Raw genomic sequence first — 20812 nt, 5'->3', positions numbered from 1 at the left:
TCCAGCCCCGCGCAGTAAGCGCGGACGCCCCGCGGCCTCAGGGGACGCCTTGGGGGTCTCCCCTGCCCTGCGGAGGACCCCAGGACAAAATCCCTCCCGCCGCCGCTCGCTCCGGCGCCTCCCTGCACGCCCGCGACCCCGCGCGCCCCGCATCCGCTCGGCCTGCTGCCTGGACCTCGTGGGACCGGGCAGAGGGCACGCGAGTCGGGAGCCTTCGCGGTGGCGCAGAGGCACCGGGCGCCACCTCAGCGCCGCGCACCCGGTGTCCCCGGGGTCCCTCTGCCCGACCCGAGCGCCCCGGCGCCCACGGGCCCAGAGCCCGGCCGCGCGGGGGCTGCACCAGCACGTGCGGCGGGCGCCGCAGCAGAAGGCAGCGCGGGCCCGCGCGTGGGGGCGGGGCCGGGGCGGGGTGAGCGAGGAGCGCCTGCGTCTGCGCAGCCGCGCCCCGCCCCCGCCGCGCGCTCCCGTGACGTCAACGCCGCGCGCTCGGGCGCCCCCCCGCGGCCACGCTCAGGGCCCCGGGCCGGGCGGTCCCTTTAACGGCGCGGCCCGAGGGGCGCAGGCGGGAGGGCGGCGGGGCTGAGCGCGCCCTCCGTGCTGCGTCCCTCGCGCCGCTCCCGGGCCGGGAGCGGATGGGCGGCCGCGGGCCGCGGGGCAGCAGTCGGGACGCGCGCGGGAGCCGGGGGCGGCGGCCGGGGCCTGGGCGGTCGGGCGGGGGCGCCCGGGGGCCTCGGCGCGGCGGGGCCGAGAGCGGCGCGGGCCAGGCGGGGCGCAGGCGGGCGGGCCGGGAGTGCCCCGCGTCCGAGCCCCGGGCCGGGCCCTGAGCGCGCGGGCTCCGCGCCGCCGCCGCGCCATGGCGGAGACCAAGATCATCTACCACATGGACGAGGAGGAGACGCCGTACCTGGTCAAGCTGCCCGTGGCCCCCGAGCGCGTCACGCTAGCCGACTTCAAGAACGTGCTCAGCAACCGGCCCGTGCACGCCTACAAATTCTTCTTTAAGTCCATGGACCAGGACTTCGGGTCAGTCGGCCGCGAGGCCTGCGCGAGCCTGGCGCGGGCTCGGGGGTCGCACCTGCCCGCGCGGGGACGGGGCGGGGTCCTGGGCCGTCCGCGCCCCCGGGGACCTGAGACCGCGACGCGCCTCCGCCAGATGCGGCGCGGGTGGCGGCCTCGGCCCCTGTGCGGCGCGCCCCCACCTGTCCGTGCAGCGGGGTGATGGCAGGCGGGGGTCCCGGCGTCCCTGGCCCTAGCCTCCCGGCCCCGAGTCCTGCCTTCGCCCCGGTCAGACTCGGTCGGCCGCATGCCTTCCACGGGGGCTGCCCGGGAGCGCCTGCCGTTGGCGCGGGCTGGGGTCAGGGGCGTGTCAGTGGGAAGGAAGCAGGGTGGGGTTCCCTAGCTGGGATGGGGAGACGTTGGGGGACAGGTTCACCAACCTGTCTGCTAGGGTTTGCAGAAGCTTCCCGAGGCTCAAGGCAGGCCCTCCTGGCCCCCTTCTCCAGGGTCTCCAGGGTCCCTGTGACAGGGCGGAGGTCAAGGGCCAGTGGTGACCATGAAACTTTATTCGCCCACCCCTGTCCTGAGCTCCCTGTGGGCCCCGTCCCCACTGAACCACAAAGCACTTGCGTTCCCGGAGCAGCCCAGACCATCTGCTGTTTCGGGGCAGCCTGGGTCAGCGTCTCCCTGCTGGGCTTCGGTGGTGGTGTCCCAGGCGAGGAGACCCCTGCTGTGCTGAGCTGGGCCCTCTGGGACAGGGAGCAGGAACCTGGCCGTCTGCTTGAGGCCCGGCCTGGCCTGGCCCAGCCACCAGTAACCTGAGTCCCCAGTCCCAGCTCAACAGTGCCAGGGGCGGGCTCAGGCCTCGTGGCCCCAGGAGGTGAGCTTGCGGCAAGCCGTGTCCTTGTGTGTGGCCGCCTCTTGAGATTGTGACATTAAGGCTGTTTCCTGGATTCTGTGGTTGCAGGGTTCTCAGGCAGCCCCAGGTCCAGTCAGGCTGGGTCCGCTCTGGGGCTCTCAGGGGGCCCAAGGGACATCTGGACAGCTGTACTTTCCTTCCCCACCCCCACCACCAGGCGAAGCAGAGAGGGCAGGGTGCGTCCTTGGCAGCCTCTGAAGGCTGGGCGCTCCCCACTCGGCTTATCGGCCCTCCTGCCCGCTCCAGTCAGGTTGGGCAGGAGGGGGCGGTTTGTTTTCTGACTGGTCCGTGCTCCTCCCCTGCTGGGGCACCTTGCAGTCCCTGCTTCTCTGGGCCTGGGCTGCTTTGGCCTTGAGCATGGGACATGTGTCAGGTACTTTTGTTTTTAACTTAGTTTATTATTCTAACAAAAGTTACCAAAGTCACTAATGCTCTTTGTTGCAAATGTGTGCCACCAGGAAATGCGTAGTGAGGAGATGCCCTGCCCCCAGGTTCTGCTCCTGGACCATGCTCTGGGATGAAGCCCTGGAGGAGTCCGCCTTCTGCTCCTGACACCCACCGGGGGCTGCCCAGGGCAGAGACAGCCTGGCTGTTGCCCTAGTGCACTTCCAGCAGTGGCTGCACCTGCTGGGCACATTTGGAGGACTCGTGGGTGCCTGGGCCTGGGAACAGGGTGGGCAGGTCTGGGTGTCGAGGCAGGCTTGGGGATGTGGCCAGGAAAGAGACAGGGGAGCTTCAGTGTACAGCTTTGGAGGCTGCAGGCTTACAGGGGGCTGGGAGTCAGTGGGGCTGCAGAGGTCAGGGCTGGGCTGGGCTGGGCTGTGGGGGTTGGAAAGAATGGACTGGGGTGATGCTGGAGGCCCGAGACGGGGGCCTTGCTCTGTAGCCTCCCAGGTCCTCTGGCTGGGACAGGGGCCTTGCTCTGTGTCCTCCCTGGTCCTCTGGCTGGTGGCCTCAGGAGCCTATGGAGGACCCTCATCAATTACTTCTTTCCTCCCTTCCCCTGAGTTCTACCCGCAGAGCTCTCAGCACTGTCTGTTCTGTGGAATAGAACCCCCGTGGGAGGGGCTGGTTGGTCAGTCACACTTTAGCTTAAGCGAGAGCTGAACTAGACACTGGTCCTGGATGCCAAGTGAATGTAGCTGGAGATATGGGGAAGAGAACGCAGGTCCTCGCTGGTCTGGGGTGGCCTCCGTAAGAGAGGGAGCCTCAGGCTGGGGACGCTGAGGAGGACCTGGTGAGTGGGGGGTTCCTGCGCCAGCGCCCGCTGCATTCTCGGCCTGGCCCTGGTTCCCCAGCCTCTGCTCCAGAGCATGACTGACCACCTTGCAGTGCAGGGAGCCTGGGGCGTGGCCATAGCCACGTGCCCTGGTCTGGACCCCACTCCCCACGCACGGCTTTGGCCCAGTGGGTGAAGGTCCCCCGCCTGTCCTCCACTTTTCATGCCCTGGTCACAGCTATTCTGACCTAAGATCCCCAGGGCTGGGAGGAGGGCAGAATGGGGGAGGGTCTCTGCCTGGTGCTGGGTTTGGTGGTTGGCAGGGGGTCTCGCCCAGCCTTTGGCCGAGGCAGAGGAGGGAGGGTGTTTGGCTCCGGGTCCCCACTGCTGGGTGCGTGGCGGGTACGTGGCGGATGCTGGGCCTGCTGGACTTGGCACCAAGCCTGTCTGTTGGGTACAGCTCCCACAGTTCATCTCCGAGGTGGGGGTGACCCAGGCCTGGGACTGGGGGATGGGTAGAGGCAAGGCTGTGGGCCCAAAGCCCTGGTCCCCGGGTCCGCCTGCTATGGGCCTGGGTGTTGTGACAGCTCGTTGTGTCCTGGGTGTTGCTGTGGGGAGATGTGGAGTTGGGGAGGCTCTGCCTAGCCTGGGCTGTGGGGGAGTTCCCACTCCGCCCTCCCTGGCTGTGCCACTTGGAGTCTGTGACTCAGCCTCTCTGTGCCCCAACTGCCTCCCCCTCCCTGGTGTTGGGAGTTCACCTACTGCACTCATAGCCATGGCCCAGCAGGGACACTCGAGCCTGTGTGGCCTGAACCTGGGGAGGGGGCACAGAGAGATCCCAGGACTCGGCACCACCCAGGGGACAGGCTGGTGGAGAGCCGCCGGCTCTGGGGTCAGGGATTGGGAGGCCACAGACCCCCAAGGCTGAGGGCCCTGACCTGGGGCGTGCACAGGGGGCTCTGAGGGCACGGGATGGCTCTGCACCGCCTGCCCTGGGCCAGCTACCCCTGCCAGTTTCCTGCTCCGCCTTGGGAGAATGGGGTGCATTCGGGACCACACCATGGGGCAGCTGGCTGTAGCCTCTAGGAGTCCGGAGGGTCCTCTGCATCCTGTGTGGCCATGCTGGCTCCCAGGGCACTGCCTCTGAGTGGATTCCTCCCCGGGGCTGGTCTGTGGGGGCAGCACGCAGAGGTTAGCCAGGCCTCGCAGGGAATCCCAAGGTGGGGGCACAGTGCTGGCAGGGGCGCCCCTGGCAGCTGCCCTGAGTTTCAGCAGAGGCTGCTCCAGAGGCGCGGGGACCCCGGGTGGTGGGTGTGCCCCCAACGCCTGGCTGGCCTCCGGCAGCCTCCCCCATCCAGGTGGGGTGGGGACGGCAGGGCTCTGCCTGGGACCTGGGTAGCTGACCCCTGGAGCCCCAGGCAGGCCCCACCCTTCCCTCTGTGCTGTTTGGGTCCTGCTGCCTTTTTCCTGGCCCAGCCAGGCTTGGGTCTGCACCCTGCCACTGGGGGCAAGGGAGGACTTGTTACACCCTGTTGGGCTGAAGAGGGCGGAGTGCGTAGGGCCTCTGGGCCCTGGCTGGACATCTGTGAGGGGGCAGGGGGCAGGGACATCCCAGGCAGCCTGGGGTCTTCATGAGGCCCTGGCTGGGTGGGCCGTGCGGGCTTGGGCCACTCTGGATGGTGGGAGGAGGCAGGACCCTCTTCCGGTGGAGGCAGGTGGGCGCTGCCCTGGGGTTCTGGGTGGTCGAGTGTCTCCCTCCAGTGAGTCAGAGGGTGCTGGGTGACTGTCTCCCTCGGGTGAGTCAGAGGGTGCTGGGGTTGGGTGCGGCAGGGGAGAAGCTGCCGGCCGGGCCACCTGGGGCCGTGTGTCAGGGGCTGAAGTGGGGACCCTGCCAGGGTCTCTGCTGTGGTCAGGTCCATTAGAGACAAGGGCTCACTGTGGGCCCTGGCCCCCTGGTGGGAGCTGGTGGTGGCCCCAGTGTCCGTGGGGCCCGCCTCACCCTGGGTTGCTCCAGCCTTTCAGGTGTGACAGCCTCTCACTGTGGCGGTCTCAACCTGGCATGGGAGTCATGGTCTTACCTGGGAAGGCTCCTGTGTGGGGGCAGCAGACGTGGGGGGGTCTGAGAAGTGACCTTCTCTGCTCTTTGGGGGCGTCCACCTCATGGCCATGGCCTGGCCCTGGGAAGCCTGGGGAGGCAGCTGCAGGACCCCAGAGGGCTAGGGAGGGGTCCCTGCTCCCACCTGGGCTGGCCCTGCCTGCTGTCCACTCTGCCCTGAGGCTTGGGGCCTCTTCCCAGCAAGTGGGTGGGCCAGGGCTTGGGTGGGAGTGTGGGTTTGCCACTTCACCGGGGGCCTCCTGCTACCTGCCGCTTCGGAGCCTGGCTGAGTCAAGGTGCCCCGGGGTCAGGGGACCTGGAGCGGCCAGTCGGGGTGGCTCTGTAGCTGGCAGTAGGGCTAGCAGCCACAAGGCCGCTTCCTGCCAGGTGTGCGGCCAGGCCCAGCCCCGTCGGGCTCCCATTTCTCCACTGGGCCCAAGTCCCGGGCGTGGAAAATGCTGCTGGGCAGGGCAGGGTGCCACGAGGCAGCGTCCGGATCCTACCCAGCCTGCTGCCTGGGCCCTCAGGTCACAGTGTGAGTGTCGACCACAGCCCTGCCTGCCCTGCTCCTTGGCCCAGGGACCTGCCCCTGCCCAGCCGCCCCCTCTGTGCCGTGTGGGTTGCCACCCTGCCCCCTGAACTCTGAGCTCGGGTCACCCGGCCTCCTCCTGGTTCGTGTCCCCTGACCCTCTGCGGCCTGCCTGGGTGCCCTCTGCCCCGTTCCCAAGCCCATCTGACCCGGGGGTGGACTGGCGAGGCAGCTGGCCAGCTTGCTCTCCTGGGGGCCCTGCCAGCTCCGTGTCCCCTGCTGCCCCTCTAGGTTCTGAGGTGCAGGGAGGTTTTGTGAGTGGAGGTCTTTGTCTCCCTGGCTAGATGGACAGGACAGGAGGGTGGTGGGCTGCCTCTGGGGACCTGTGTGCCCTCCCAGCCCACCTACGTCCGTCTGTCGGGTCTGAGAGTCTTTGTGCGTGGACTGTGAGCCTGGCTAGGGGTGCAGGGCAGGGGTCAGGCAAAGCCCCGCCCTTACAGAGCCTGACCCTTGGCAGGCAGGCACAGGGCCTGGGACCTGAGGGTGCTCCTGAGATGCCAGGAGGGCAGAGTGGGGCCATAGGGCATGGCCGGCCTGATGGAGAGGAGGCTGCTGGGGGATTTGGGCTCCTGGTTGGGAATGACAGGTCTGAGTGCAGGGGTGGGTGTAGGTGGCCTGATGCCCTGGCTGTTGAGGGGTGGGCGGCTGGTCTGGAGCTGGCTGGGAGGTGGAGCGGTGGACCTGCTGTCCGGGGCAAGGGACAGGGAATAGCCTGGGGAGCCTTGGGGCCCGGTAGGTGCAGCTGCTGTTGCTGAGGAGGCTGGGGCATGGCCCTGAGGAGTCCCAGTGTGGGGGAAGCCCTGGGGGAGCTCCAAGCCCCAGGACCAGATGAAGTGGGGGTGGTTGGAGACAGCGTCTGGGGCCACCACATACAGGAACCGAGGGTAGCTGGGCACAGGGGCTTTCCCAAGGAGGCTTCACCCTAGCTGTCCCCCCACCTGGGGGCTGGGGACTGACGCTGCAGGGGACTGGGAGCCTTTGGCTGAGCCGCCCTGTGGGGATGTCCACAGCCACTGTCCCCATGCTGCGGGGTGGGGGCCCAGGATATGACGGAGTGGAAGGATAGTTCCCGAGAGGAGAATGCACTAGCAGGGGTGTCCACAGAGTGACATTGTGCGGGCAGGAGGAGCGCTTGCTCTCCAGGCCTCACCTCTAGAGCCGCAGGGTTGGGCCCCCCAGGTGGGGCCTCACGGCGGCATATGCCCACAGGGTGGTGAAGGAGGAGATCTTTGATGACAACGCCAAGCTTCCCTGCTTCAACGGCCGCGTGGTCTCCTGGGTGAGCCCCCACGTCTTGGCCCCGAATGCTCGCCTGGGGAGCATTCCAGGGTGGAGCTCTTCCTGGGGGAGGCGGTGGGTGTGGGGAGGCCCTGGCAGGCTGGGTGCGGATAGGGCAGCTTGCTGGCCCCCTGTTCCCTGGGTGCCCTGAGGAGGCGTCCTGAAGGTGGGTGGGCTTCCCTGAGCATGCCTGCTCCCTCCACAGCTGGTCCTGGCTGAGGGTGCTCACTCAGATGTGGGGTCCCAGGGCACGGACAGCCACACAGACCTGCCCCCGCCTCTCGAGCGGACAGGCGGCATCGGAGACTCCCGGCCCCCCTCCTTCCAGTAAGGACACCGTGGGCACTGGGCCCTGCTACCCCACGCCCGTCGTGGGGGATGCTGGCCAACGGGAGGGAGGCCTGCCTGGGCCAGTAGGTGGGCGTGGCACCTGCTGGGGCTGGGGTCCCACAGGCGAGGGGAGGCTGGGCTGGGAGGCATCTGAGGGGCTGGGGCCACGGCCTCCTCACCCACCCTGCTCTTGTTGCACAGCCCGAATGTGGCCAGCAGCCGTGACGGGATGGACAATGAGACAGGCACGGAGTCCATGGTCAGCCACCGGCGGGAGCGTGCCCGACGCCGGAACCGCGAGGAGGGTACAGTGGTCCTGTCTGCCCAGCTGTGGACCCCCAGCCTCCCTGGGGCCCCCGTGAACCATGTTCTTACTACAGAAGTTCCTGTCCCCTAGCCAGTGGCGGTGCTTGGGTGGAGGTGCAGGCCCAGCGAGCCTATAGTTGAGCCACCAGCTCCCAGACCCACAGGCATGCAGCACTACCCAGGCAGCCCCAAACCCATGACCTCTGGGAGACCCCGCAGTCAGCTCCCAACCTGCTGCCCCCACAGCCGCCCGGACCAATGGGCACCCAAGGGGAGACCGACGGCGGGATGTAGGGCTGCCCCCAGACAGTGCGTCCACCGCCCTGAGCAGCGAGCTTGAATCCAGCAGCTTTGTGGACTCGGACGAGGATGGCAGCACAAGCAGGTGTGTGGGTGTGCCTGTGGGAGTGTGTGCCTGTGTGCCCACGTGCAAATGTCTGTACATGATGTGCATGTGTCTGTGCGTGTGTCTGCATGAGGTGTTTTCACATTGCACGTGTCTGTGCATGTGTGCATGCAAATGTTTGTGTACATGATGCATGTGTGCTTGTGCACGTGTTCCACATGAGGTGTGTTTTCACTGTGCACGTGTGTGTACCTGTGTATGTGCCCACATTCAAATATGTACATGCACGTGTCTGTGCATGTGTTTGTGAGGTGTTTTCACACTGCACGTGTCTGCCTGTGCATGTACCTGTGTGCAAATGTTTATGTACATGATGCGCATGTCTGCGTGTGCACGTGTGTGTGCGAGGTGCGTTTTCACAGTGCATGTGAGGAGCGTGTTTTCACAGTGCACGTGTGCGTGTGCACAGGGGTGTGTGTGCATGTGTGCCTGTGCACAGGTGTGCATGTGTGCAGGTGTGAGTGTGCAGGTGTGCATGTATGTGCAGGTGTGCATGCGTGCATGTGCAGGTGTACATGTGTGCAGGTATGCGTGTGTGCAGGTGTGTGTGCATGCGTGTGCAGGTGTGCATGCGTGTGCAGGGGTAGGTGTGCAGGTATGTGTGCAGTGTGTGTGCCCACAGGTGTGCATGTGTATGCAGGTGTGCATGTGTGGTGTGCGTGTGTGCAGGTGTGCATGCGTACAGGTGTATGTGCACACGTGCATGTGCAGGTGTGTGTGTGCATGTGTGCCTGTGCGCAGGTGTGCATGTGCGTGCAGGTGTGCGTGTGTGCAGGTGTGCGTGTGTGCCAGTAGTGGATCTGGCTACATGTGTTTGTGCCGAGTTTGCCTGTCTCTGGGATTTTCGTGTATGCTCATGTGCACATCACGTGTGCAGGGCCTGGGGCGTGGACATCAGGCACTGAGCCTGCTTTGGAACAAGCCTGGCCTGGACCCCCTGATACCCAGGTTCAGCCCACCCAGCATTGGGGGAGTGGGGTCCCACCGCCCCACCCATGTCTCTAGCTCCTCTGAGCTCTGACGGTCTGTCCCCAGGCTGAGCAGCTCCACGGAGCAGAGCACCTCATCCAGGCTCATCCGGAAGCACAAACGCCGGCGGAGGAAGCAGCGCCTTCGGCAGACGGACCGGGTAGATAGCAGTATGGAGCAGGGCGGGGCTGGGGAGGCGAAGTCAGTGTCGGGCAGCCCTGTGCCCTTCACACATGCCCCCCTCCCCTCCGCAGGCCTCCTCCTTCAGCAGCATAACCGACTCCACCATGTCTCTCAACATCGTCACTGTCACGCTCAACATGGGTGAGGCCTCGGGGCGAGGGTTGGGGGCAGGGGCAGGGGCTTGGCCGTGGCTCATGGCTCTTCCTGCAGAGAGACATCACTTTCTGGGCATCAGCATCGTGGGGCAGAGCAACGACCGTGGAGACGGCGGCATCTACATCGGCTCCATCATGAAGGGCGGGGCTGTGGCCGCTGACGGCCGCATCGAGCCCGGCGACATGTTGCTGCAGGTGTGTCTGTGGGGGCTGTGGGGTGACGTGCGGCTGCGGCTAGGTCTGTGGGGACTTTGGGGTGACGTGCGGCTGCGGGTGGGTCTGTGGGGGCTGCGGGGTGACGTGAGGCTGCGGGTGGGTCTGTGGCGGCTGCTGGGGGACGTGCGGCTGTGGGTAGGTCTGCGGGGGCTGTGGACTGAGCTGCACACCCTGCCTGCACCACCCTAATCCCCACACCTGCAGGTGAATGACGTGAACTTTGAGAATATGAGCAACGATGACGCTGTGCGGGTGCTGCGGGAGATCGTGTCCCAGACGGGGTGAGGGCTGGGGGCGCTGGAGTGGGAGGGGCCAAGCCGGGAGGTGGGACCATGGGGGCCTTGCTGTGTGACCACCGTTCCTGCAGGCCCATCAGCCTCACTGTGGCCAAGTGCTGGGACCCGACGCCCCGAAGCTACTTCACCGTCCCACGGGGTGAGTGTCCCTCGGGGCACACGGGGCGGGATGGGGAGGGGGCACCTACCCAGCCTGAAGGCCTCTCTCCTCTGTGCCCTGTACCCTGCCCTCCCACCCTGTCCGTCTGTCCGCCTGTCGTCATCGCCACGTGGCGGCCACCCAGCTGACCCGGTGCGGCCCATCGACCCCGCCGCCTGGCTGTCCCACACGGCGGCACTGACAGGAGCCCTGCCCCGCTACGGTACGAGCCCCTGCTCCAGCGCCGTCACGCGCACCAGCTCCTCCTCACTAACCAGCTCCGTGCCTGGTGCTCCACGTAAGTGGCAGCTCCCGAAGGCCCCAGCAGAAACCAAGGCTTGGAGGGGGCGTCTCTGCCAGCCTCCAGCATGGCCACCTGCGGCCGTCATGGGGCTGTGACACGTGTGTGTTGCCTGTCCCCAACTCCCTGCACAGACACGTATGCACAGACACCCGTGCCCACCTTGTGCAGCCCATCCTGCTCATGGTCTGTGTGTTGGGAGCAGGGGATGTATGTAGGGCCCCTATGCGGGGTGCACCCAGGGGGTCAGAGGTAGGGGCCAGGTCTCCATTCTTCCTGCCGCTAACACCACTAACAGCCTGCGCTCTCGGGCGGGGCATGCGGGGAGGGGAAGGGGCCTGCCCCGTTCTCATTGCGCCCTGGTCTGCAGGGTGGGGTGTCCTCAGCCCAGTTTGTGCCTAGGATCCTGATGAAAAGTGTCTGCAGGAGTGGGAGACTAAATGTCCGATCCCCCTGCTCACGCCCCAGCCTCACGGGGGTCCATCCTGCAGTGGGCTGGGGCCCTGCTGTCACGCACCCTCCAGCTTGTGCCCTGGCCCGGGGGTGCAGGGCCCTGAGTCCCCCGCCTTCAGCTGCTGGGGCTGAGGCGGGGCTGTGCCTTGCAGAGCTGGAAGAGGCGCCGCTGACGGTGAAGAGTGACATGAGCGCCGTGGTCCGGGTCATGCAGCTGCCAGACTCGGGACTGGAGATCCGCGACCGTATGTGGCTCAAGATCACCATTGCCAACGCTGTCATCGGTGAGTGGCCGTCCCCGCGGGCGAATAGTGCCAGGGGCGGGGCTGCGTGCCTCGGGGCTGCGGGCTGACCTCTGGTGCTGGCCAGGGGCGGACGTGGTGGACTGGCTGTACACACACGTGGAAGGCTTCAAGGAGCGGCGGGAGGCCCGGAAGTACGCCAGCAGCTTGCTGAAACACGGCTTTCTGCGGCACACGGTCAACAAGATCACCTTCTCCGAGCAGTGCTACTACGTATTCGGGGACCTCTGCAGCAGTGAGTGGGGGCTTCGGTCTTCAGGGCGGGGGGCAGGGGAACGCCGGAGGCCCCTCCGCGGCCCTCACCTACCCTCCCCCACCAGATCTCGCCACCCTGAACCTCAACAGTGGCTCCAGTGGGGCTTCGGATCAGGACACGCTGGCCCCGCTGCCCCACCCGGCTGCCCCCTGGCCCCTGGGTCAGGGCTACCCCTACCAGTACCCGGGGCCCCCGCCCTGCTTCCCGCCTGCCTACCAGGACCCAGGCTTTAGCTATGGCAGTGGCAGCACCGGGAGTCAGCAGAGTGAAGGTAAGAACGCCGCCCCCACCTGCCCTTCCCTGGCTCCGCCCCCAGCTCTGTCCCACCCGCTGCTGCCCTGCACCCGGCTCCACCCCCACTCCACTGCTGCTCCGCCCCCAGCTCCACCCCACCCCGCTGCTGCTCCGCCCCACCCCCGGCTCCGCCCCGCTTCTCTGCTGACCCCAACGCCGTGCTCCTAATGTGTACTTGGGCCCTGGGTGGGCTCCTTCTGGAAAGGGCAAGTGCCAGGGGGATCCAGGAGCCAGTGTGAATGAGGAGGACAGGGAAGCGTCTCACACGGGCAGCCTGGACCCCATCTCATCTGGGTGGGGTGGGGAGGAGGGGCCTCCAGGAGCCTGGCGGCCTGGGCGGCTGTGTCTGGTAGGGGTGGCGGCTGGTGGTTCTCCTATGGTAGAGGTAGGGGGCCAGGAGACCATGTGGCCAAGGGCTGTGTGACAAGGACAGGGCAGGGGTGGCCAAGGAGTCTGACAGGGTCACTTTCTACGCCCCAGGACACAGGAGGGTGGCAGCTGCAGCCCGGGCAGGGAGCCTGGTGTGGACAGTGCCATGCATCATAGCCTTGTGCCCATGGCTGGGATGTGTTTAGGGGCCGGGGGATCCGGGGTGTCCCTGAGGCGTTGTCTAGTGGAGCAGAGGCCCCAGTGGGTGGGGTTGGTGAGGCCGGCGGGGGTGTCTGCAGGCCAGTGAGGGGTGCAGGTGGTGGCCTGGAGGGCCCAGGAAGGAGGGCAAGAGAGGAGAGGCAGCCAGAGGGTGTGGGTCCGCAGAGAAGCCACGCTGGGTGTCTACTGACCCTCGACCGGCCCTTGCGTCTGCTTCAGCCCCACCCAGCCCGCGGTCAGGCCCCACTGGTGGCGGGTGGGTGCCGGGCGGGTGCTGGGCAGCCGGGCGTGTAACTCGTGCTATCCCTTGCCTTGTGCTGAACAAGCCTTAGACTGAAGGACTAGCGGAGTGGACCTTGGGCCGGTAAGCCAGGGTCCTGCCCGGTGTCCCTCAGCATGTCCCCAGCCGGCCACGCCCTCCAGCTCCCACTGCGTCTGGGGAGACCAGGACAGGCCTGAGCTGAGTCGTCCATCGGCCAGGATCCTGGGTCGGGGGGACAGTGGGGCCTCGGGTGGGGAATCCAGGATGTCCATGGGGGCACCGGGCATGAGGGGCCCTCGCTGGCACCTCAGTCTTTCAGCCGCAATACCAGGCCCTCAGCTCAAGCATCGGGGTGAGGCATGGGGGTGCCCAGCTCGCCCCAGGACCCTGCCTGCCTGCCACTGCCCCCACCGGCCCATGCCTGCTGCAGCTGCCCCTGCGACCCTGGGGGTGCCGGCCCTGTCCTCGAGCCTGCATGGCTGCCCCACCCACTCATCCTGCATGGGCCACCGTTCCTGCCCGGTCACTTGGCGCCTGGCGGGGGCAGTTGTTCTGGACGTGGCCGGGCCTGGTGCTGACGGCCTCCTTCCCCATCCTGTTCTCACTCCCAGGGAGCAAGAGCAGCGGGTCCACCCGGAGCAGCCGCCGGGCCCCGGGCCGTGAGAAGGAGCGTCGGGCGGCGGGAGCCGGGGGCAGTGGCAGTGAATCGGATCACACGGCACCGAGTGGGGTGGGGAGCAGCTGGCGAGAGCGTCCGGCTGGCCAGCTCAGCCGCGGCAGCAGCCCACGCAGTCAGGCCTCGGCCACCGCCCCGGGGCTCCCCCCGCCCCACCCCATGACCAAGGCCTATACGGTGGTGGGGGGGCCCCCCGGGGGACCCCCTGTCCGGGAGCTGGCTGCCGTCCCCCCGGAGTTGACAGGCAGTCGCCAGTCCTTTCAGAAGGCTATGGGGAACCCCTGTGAGTTCTTCGTGGACATCATGTGACTCGTAGCACATGCCCCCAGCCCTGCCCGAGGTGGGGAGCTGACGGTCCTGCTGCACACAGAGCTCATGTGGGCTTGCCTTTTTGGGGGCCAGGACGGGAGGCAGGGTGGACCACCACCATCCCTGGCAGCCTGGCTACTCCGGCTCCTGACAGCACCTGTGTCTGAGCAGCCATGTTGGGGGTGCTCCCTCTTTGCCCCTCAGCAAGAGCCTCAGGGACCTCCCAACCCCTTGTGTCTGGTGGTGACCCCTCCTGGGATGAGGAAGACCCCCTGGGCTCTGGGCTGACCCCCACCTCCTGCACATCTGTGCCCAGGCCCCCAGGGTGGTCCACGCGGGGCAACCCCCTATGGTGCACAGGCCCCACCCATCTGACCCAGGACAGGGCCTCCCGGGGGTGGAGCCGGAGCTGCCAGGTCCCTCTGGCTGTCTGGAGTAGGGATCTAATTTATTTATTTATTGCCTGGCCGGTGACTTGGGGGAGGAGGTGACCCTGTCGGCTTGCCCACCTGCCACTGCCCCTTGGAGCAGCCTGCACCTTCTCCCCTCCCCTCTGGCAACACAGTCGAGTGTGAAAGTATGTGGAGGGCGGGACGGGAAGACGAGAGAGGGCTGGACATCCTGCCCACCGTGTCCCCACCAGGGCAGGGAGGGACCGTGGCCCCCAGGGTTAAGGGGCCCCGACATGCACAGCTGCCACAGGGAGGGAGGTCTTGGGGAGATGGGTGGTCAGGTGGCCCGTCCTTGGTGAGTGCACACACTGCGCGCACACATCACAGCCTGCACACACCGCAGCCTTCCTGGCTTCTGTGGCCCCCACGTGTCTGCGCTGTAGATATTGTATCAAAGTCCCAGCGTCTAGATGGTTAACATAGAGCTGCTTCTGTGTAAATGCTGCTTATTTTAAACACTAAAAAGCGTTTAATTTTATGGGACAGATGTGTGGCCTGTGCCCCTTCTCTCCGGCTGGGCTGCCTTGGAATGAGGCATAGGGAGCTGGTCCAGCCTCCCCTAGGCCCTGCTGGGGGCTGACCATGGGACTCTGACCCAAGACCCTGTGTGAGCCTGGCGGGTGCTGGCATCGGACCTGGTGGGCAGTTTTCCGTCCATGGTGCTGGCTCCAGGGTCCTGGTGGTCGGTGCTGGACCCCGCCGCCACCCCACCTGGGCTTTGTCCCTGGTACTGGTGACAGTCATGATGCTGTCTACGCACTGGGCCAGGGGCACAGAAGGAAGCTGGGTGCCACTCCCACCTGGGCGGGCTCTGCCCTGGGCATATGCTTGTGTGCCCCCACGTGGCCTCCCACTGCTGTGGTGCCTGGCAGGGTGCTGGGTGGGGGCCCTGGCGGGACATGGTCAGGTCGGCAGGGCCTGGTTTGGGCTTCCAGCCATCTGGCTGGGGCCTCCCTGCGTCCTTTTCCTGAGCTCATGGTGTGGGTTGCGGGGACCCTGAGAGCCCTCTGGGCCTCTTTTCAGAACGGTGGGTCTGGGTTACCTGGGCACAGAGGGATAGGGACACAGCTTGGCTCTGGGGCCCAGATGGTCACAGCGGTGTCCACATGCTGCAGGCCTAGGGGTCACTGTGGGGTCGGTCAGGAGACAACCTGGGGTCAGAATCTAGAGCGGGAGGGTCTCTGTAGGGGGACACGGGTCATTGCTGGCTTGGGGGGATCTCAGCTAGGTCTGGGTTCACTGGGGCTGAGATCACAGGGTCAGGGGTCACTCATGTTTCCCCTGGTTTCCTGTGTCCCCGTCGTTCCGGCCTTGGGCATCCCCAGGGCCCCCTCCCAGGAAGAACTCGGGGGTGTTGAGCCCTGGCTGCTGCATGAGCAGGTAACACCTGGGCAGGTGGAAGGCCGCCAGGATGCCCAGGACGCAGAGCAGGAGGGCGCCCATATGCACGGCAGGCCTGAGGACCACCTGCACGTTGGCCAGGAGGGGCACAAAGGAGACCCAGGTGATGAAGTAGGCCAGCATGGCAAAGGTGAGGCCACGGGCACGGTTGTAGCGGCCCGGCTGGCTCCGCACCAGGAAGGTGCCCAGGAAGCAGAGGAAGGCCAGTGTGGCGTTGGTGGCGTGCGCTAGGCCGAAGCTGACCCAGGAGCGTGTGCGGCAGTGCACCAGCGCCTCCTTGGGCAGCATGCGCCAGTCCGTCACCACCTCCGGCGGGAAGGCCACTAGGTACCAGGTGCACAGTGCGGCCTCCACCAGCATGGCCAGCAGCACCACCAGCCAGGCCCAGGGCCCCCGCAGGCAGCCACTCAGCCGGTCTGCCCAGCTCAGAGGCAGTTCTGATTCCACGAAGATCTCGGCCGCCTGCAGGAAGAGCGTGCTGAGGCAGCCCGTGAGCGGGAGGTGGGACAAGGGCTGCTGGGCCAGGCAGCGGGCAGGGCTGGGCTGGCCAGGGAACAGGAGGACGCTAAGGCAGACCAGGCCCAGGCACACCAGGCCAAAGCAGGCCAGGGGCCCGCCCGAGGCCTGAACCAGTGGGCTGTCCCGATGGCGAATGAACAGCCCCAAAGCAGCCAGCACAAGGCCCAGCGCCAGGCTCAGCAGCAGGAGCAGCAGCAGCACAGCCGGCTCGCCCCATGCCAGGAACCGATACCTGCGGCGGAAGCAGCGTGTGCTTCGCTCCGGGGACCACTCATCCTGGCGGCAAAAGGTGCAGGCGAGGTCGTCTGTGAGAGAGGAGGAGAAGGGCGCTAGGTGCTTGTCTTGTCCCCTGTGGGCTCTGGTCTCAGAGCCAGGACTTGGCAGGACCCTCCCCTGCTGCGTTCCCACCCCCGCCTGCCAGGAAGGCGGCTCACCTGGGCTGTGCCGGTAGCTGCCCGCTTTGCAGTCCACACAGTCGTAGCAGCAGGAGTGGAACCCCTTGACCCGGCGCACCTGGCCTTCCTGGCACTGCTGCGAGCACTGGGACACAGGCTTCTGCGCACAGGCCTGGGGTCTGGCTCTGCTCGGCTGGGCACGCCCACGGGAGACCGGGACGGCCCCCACCCCCAGGCTGCGCCCTGCTGTGGGGGCTGCCACGGGGCATGCCTGGCACACCCACCCTCACTTCACCTGGTTGTCAAGCGTGTGCCAGCGGATCTTCAGGTGCTCCGTCCAGAGGCTGCCATTGAACCTGCCCACGTTGTGGAGCTTGGGCACTGAGCCCTGCCACACCCACAGCTTCAGGTCGTACTCCATGTCCACGTTTCCGCTGCTGTTGAACCGCAGCGTCAGCCCGCCCGCGTGGAAGGTCAGGTTGTACATGTTCTCCAGGAGCTGTGGGCGGGGGACGGGGCTGAGCCGCCAGCCACCTCCAGCTCAGGCGTGGTGGCCGTGCCTGGTGGCTTGGGCACATGCAGAAGTCAGCACACCCCCATCTCCCAGGCTCACCTGCCAGGGCTTCACGGGGTCCTGCGTGGGGCAGCCTGAGGCGTTGCACTGAAGAGTGTTGTGCAGGGCCTGGGCCACGCTATACACAGCTGCGTAGACAGAGAATGTCTGGTGGTGATTTAGCCCTGCGCTCACGTTCTGCAGCGTGATGCAGTCACACTGCGGGCAGCGCTGGCCCACCACGTCCTCCTCCAGAACCTGCTCCCTTTTGCCCAGGGTGGCGCAGAAAGCCGGGTCAGCGGCAAGGGCCAGGTGCGTCTTCACGTACTGGGAGAACTCGTGCAGCTGGGCACCCCTCTGGAGGAAGCCAAGCACCGTGCCCACCTGGGCCATGCCGGGCAGCCCCATGACCAGGTCAGAGGTCAGCCAGGCCTCGCTGGCCACCCACACCTTGGGCGAGAGCTTGCTGCTGATGCTGTAGTTGAAGAGGGCGTGGGCGGCGTGCACGGAGGCGAACAGCAGCACCACCTGCACATTGCTCTGGTTCACCTGGTGCAGCACGTCCTGCACCTTTCCCAGCCGCAAGTCGTCGGCACGGGGCAGCGGCACCAGGCCCTCGTGCGCAATGCAGATGCCACGAGCGGCGGCCAGGGCCGAGAAGATGCTCAGGCCCTGCCGGCCATACTCGTCGTCGCTGCCCAGGGCAGCCACCCAGTTCCAGCCGAACTCCTGCAGCAGCTCCGCAGCGGCCGTCAGCTGCACGCGGTCGCTGGGCACCGTGCGGAAGAAGGAGGGGAAGGTCTCCCGGGCGCTCAGCAGCTCCATGCTAGCGCCATAGCTGACCTGCAAGGGCCAAGAGGCATCTCCTGACATGGGCTCCCACGGGCAGGGCTGGGTGGGGGTGGGTGATGGTGGGGGGTGCCCACCTGGGGCATGAGGAAGAAGCTGAAGAACTTGCCAGTGACCAAGGCGAGCTCTGATGAGTGGGGCCCGATGACAGCCAGCACGCGGGGCTGGTACTGCGTGTAGTTGCAGTAGGCGGCGATGTCGCGGCTGTCTGCCCTGGCCAGGAACATGAGGCTGGGCTTCATGGCCACCACAGGCTCTGAGCACGTATCGAAGAGGTCGTAGCCCAGGCGCAGCCCAGGCAGCAGATCCGACTTGTTGTTGATCTCCTCCACGGCCATTTTCATGGCCAGTGCCCAGAGCAGGCCGTTCGAGGAGAACCTGGGGTCACATGGAACCGCAGGTGGCCACCTCGGCCTTGGCTCAGGAGCACCCCAGACCTGGTCACCCTGACACCAACCCAGGCCATCCCACCTCTGTACCTGGTGCACACAGGGCTGCTGGGCCGTGTCCGGCTGCGGATGCCAGCCTCCTCGGCCTCGCCCAGGGGGAACAGCCCCCCCAGCACGTAGTCCCCTTTCATCCTAAGTTGCTGTGACAGGCATAATGGGGCCCCCGTCCCAGGGTGCAGGAGAGCCCAGAGGCTGAGGCCCAGGACAGCAGGGCCCAGCATGGCAGAGGCAACTTCCAATAGGCACTGCAGGTGGCTGTCTCGACTGGAGCCTCACATGGAGTGAGCCCAGGGCGGGGAGTGGGCAGAGGATTTGTTTAGCAAAACTCTTGCCATCCTCACTTGCCACACCCTGGGGCCCTAGTGGTGTCCTCGCTTCCTGGGCCTGAAAATTTGTGCACGTCAGGCTCTGCCTGAGGCCACTGCTAGGCTCTATGGCCAGCACTGACTGGCAGGCAGGCTCTGCTCAGTCGCTGTCTGTGGCCTTGTTCCCTGCCTGTGGCTGAGCCCCTCGCCACCCCCCCCCCCATTCCTGGAGTTGCCCAGCAGGCTGTGGAGAGGAGAAGGGTCAAAGGGACCTCCAGGGCTCTGAGGTCTCAGCTGCGTGGGAGGGATGCAGAGACACCCAGCTCTGGGGCTTTTCATAAGCACAGAAATGCCTCCTACCCAGCCCCAGGAGCTTCTGGCTCCAACTCAAGGCTGTGCTCGCCGGAGCCAGGGGCGGCAGGGGTGGGCCCCCTAGGCCTGCAGACCAGTCAGGCCAGTGGGCAGCCGGCCAGCCAGGCCTCCACCCTGCAGCTGCGGAGGGCCTTGGGGTGGTGGCGGTGCTCTCCCAGCCTACTTGGGAGCAGAGTTCCTTGAGGGTCTCAGCCCTTCTGCCGGGGTCTGACGCCTGGAAGCTGCAGGAACCGCATGGCCAGCTGTACTCACACTGCTGACCCGTCTGGGCCACTCCTGCGTGGCAGGCACACAGGTGGCTCCTGCTGGGGGTAGAGTTTGCCAGGGGGGCACGCAAATGAGGGAGGAAGGGCCACAGGCAAATGAGCGGCGGCTGGAGCAGCACCAGGTGTGCGGGGCTGGGACTCCTCCTCTGCCTCTGCGTTGCTTTGGGGGTGCCCTTAGGGACACACCAGGCTCCAGGTGCAGGCCCTCCCAGGGGAACTGGGGGGCACTCAGCTTCAGCTACAGCCCGGCAGACCTAGCAGATACCAGGAGGTGTGTCCTGGCTGGTGCCTCTTCCCCATGGTGCTGTGAGGGAGGACCCGTGAGGCACACGCGTGACCACCGCACATGCATATGGCACACACTGAGCACACATGCACACAGGAACATGGTGCACATGCGAACCTGGCACATGAGCACAGGAATGCAGCGCACACACAAACAGCACATGCGCATGGTACACGCAAACAGCACACACGCAAATGGCACATGCATGGCACACGCGCATGGCACACGCACACGGCACACGTGCATGGCACGCAAACGGCACACATGCACAGCATGCAAACACATGCACGGCACACGTGCACGGCATACATGCAATTTGCACACGCAAATGGCACATGCGCATGGTACACGCAAATGGCACACGCACAGCATACACAAACAGCACACATATGCAAATGGCACGCAAATGGCACACGCACGGCACACACAAACGACGTATGCATGGCACACACGCATGGCACACGCAAACAGCACATACAACACAAACGGCACACATGCAAATGGCACACGTGCAAACAGCACACATGCATGGCACGCACACATGCACAAACACGCTCACGGCACACACATGGCACAAACGGCACACGTGCACGGCACACGCGTCATATGCGGATGGCACATACAAACAGCACACGTGCACGGCCAATGCACGCGGCACATGCAAATGGCATGTGCATGGCACACGGCACACATGCATGGCACACGCACATGGCACATGCAAACAGCACACACAAACGGCACACGGCATGCATGCATGGCACACACAAATGGCACACATGCACACAGCACGTGCAAACGGCACACATGCATGGCACACACGCACGGCACATGCGCAAATGGCACACGCATGGCACACACGCACTTGGCACACACAAACGGCACAAGCATGGCACTTGCACAGAAGGCCACACCTGGAGGGAGCCCTGCCCTGGGGCCCATGCAGACCCAGGCGGTTCTCCCGGCCCATACTGCAGTCAGCAGCCTTTGCTGGCACCATATGCAGCTCCCACAGACCCTGAGGTTGGGGTGGTGTCCAGGAAGACTCCGCTGAATTGCATCCCCTTTCTGTCCAGGCGACTGTTGTGGCTGGGAGTGGCCCCCACCTCCACGCACACATCCCACGCAGGTCTCTCCTCCTTTGCATGGAGAGGCTGATGTCTGCCCTCCCAACCCTGTCCTCCTGACCCAGCCTCTTGGTTCTGGGTGAGTCTGTGTCTCTGTTGTCTCACCTGTACAATGGGCGTAGTGATGGGACCTCTCTGGGGGGATGGGCACACAGCAGCCCTGCCCCCAAGGCTGGCCTTTTCTCAGGGCGTTTGTTGAGCCCTGGGGCTGACACAGCCCCCTGAGCCCAGCAGTGGGGCCTCAGCTCCCTTGGAGTTAGGTGCACCCACCTCAGCTGTGTCCCTGGGGTGAGGGCCCTCGCTG

The 20812-nt window shown here is 66.0% G+C and overlaps 2 protein-coding genes across 8 annotated transcripts; one reads left to right on the top strand and one right to left on the bottom strand.

Annotated features, from left to right (window-relative positions):
* The first annotated feature begins 770 nt into the window (after positions 1–770).
* On the top strand, positions 771–14472 carry DVL1 (dishevelled segment polarity protein 1). Of its 3 annotated transcripts, XM_030805919.1 has the most exons (16): positions 771–1023; positions 7028–7097; positions 7302–7423; positions 7628–7731; positions 7979–8117; positions 9174–9267; positions 9362–9431; positions 9501–9640; positions 9866–9942; positions 10029–10096; positions 10242–10394; positions 11003–11134; positions 11220–11387; positions 11473–11679; positions 12617–12654; positions 13164–14472. In XM_030805919.1, exons 1-15 carry the CDS (start codon positions 854–856, stop codon positions 12625–12627), a joined length of 1725 nt encoding a protein of 574 aa, XP_030661779.1. In that variant the 5' UTR covers positions 771–853; the 3' UTR covers positions 12628–12654; positions 13164–14472. The 3 variants fall into 3 exon arrangements, with proteins under 3 accessions (XP_030661779.1, XP_030661778.1, XP_030661777.1); XM_030805918.1 differs by lacking the exon at positions 12617–12654 and having other exon boundaries at positions 10242–10319; XM_030805917.1 differs by lacking the exon at positions 12617–12654.
* TAS1R3 (taste 1 receptor member 3) lies at positions 14433–20757 on the bottom strand. 5 transcript variants are annotated; one of them, XM_030805911.1, is made up of 6 exons: positions 20296–20757; positions 17784–18084; positions 16918–17700; positions 16600–16803; positions 16344–16464; positions 14433–16214 (listed from the first exon to the last, which is right to left on the bottom strand). In XM_030805911.1, exons 1-6 carry the CDS (start codon positions 20526–20528, stop codon positions 15256–15258), a joined length of 2601 nt encoding a protein of 866 aa, XP_030661771.1. In that variant the 5' UTR covers positions 20529–20757; the 3' UTR covers positions 14433–15255. The 5 variants fall into 5 exon arrangements, with proteins under 5 accessions (XP_030661771.1, XP_030661772.1, XP_030661773.1 ...); XM_030805912.1 differs by having other exon boundaries at positions 16344–16461; XM_030805913.1 differs by having other exon boundaries at positions 16344–16449.
* Between the last annotated feature and the right edge of the window lie 55 nt (positions 20758–20812).

This window comes from Nomascus leucogenys, chromosome 24 (genome assembly GCF_006542625.1).
Source record: "Nomascus leucogenys isolate Asia chromosome 24, Asia_NLE_v1, whole genome shotgun sequence".
Lineage (NCBI taxonomy): Eukaryota > Metazoa > Chordata > Mammalia > Primates > Hylobatidae > Nomascus > Nomascus leucogenys.
The sequence above is the reverse complement of the archived record's forward strand: the minus strand, read 5'-3'. Positions and strand labels throughout refer to the sequence as shown.

Bases quoted from the DNA above. Each gene is read 5' to 3' on its own strand.
- TAS1R3 (XM_030805911.1), bottom strand. From the start codon at position 20,528: ATGCAAAGGAGGAGAGACCTGCGTGGGATGTGTGCGTGGAGGTGGGGG. The intron at 16,804-16,917 runs GTGAGCCTGGGA...CCCCGCCCACAG, and splicing joins ACCCCGTGAAGCCCTGGCAG to CTCCTGGAGAACATGTACAA. The intron at 16,465-16,599 runs GTGAAGTGAGGG...GCCTGTGCGCAG, and splicing joins GGCACACGCTTGACAACCAG to AAGCCTGTGTCCCAGTGCTC.
- DVL1 (XM_030805917.1), top strand. From the start codon at position 854: ATGGCGGAGACCAAGATCATCTACCACATGGACGAGGAGGAGACGCCG. The intron at 10,395-11,002 runs GTAAGTGGCAGC...TGTGCCTTGCAG, and splicing joins CTCCGTGCCTGGTGCTCCAC to AGCTGGAAGAGGCGCCGCTG. The intron at 11,135-11,219 runs GTGAGTGGCCGT...GGTGCTGGCCAG, and splicing joins CATTGCCAACGCTGTCATCG to GGGCGGACGTGGTGGACTGG.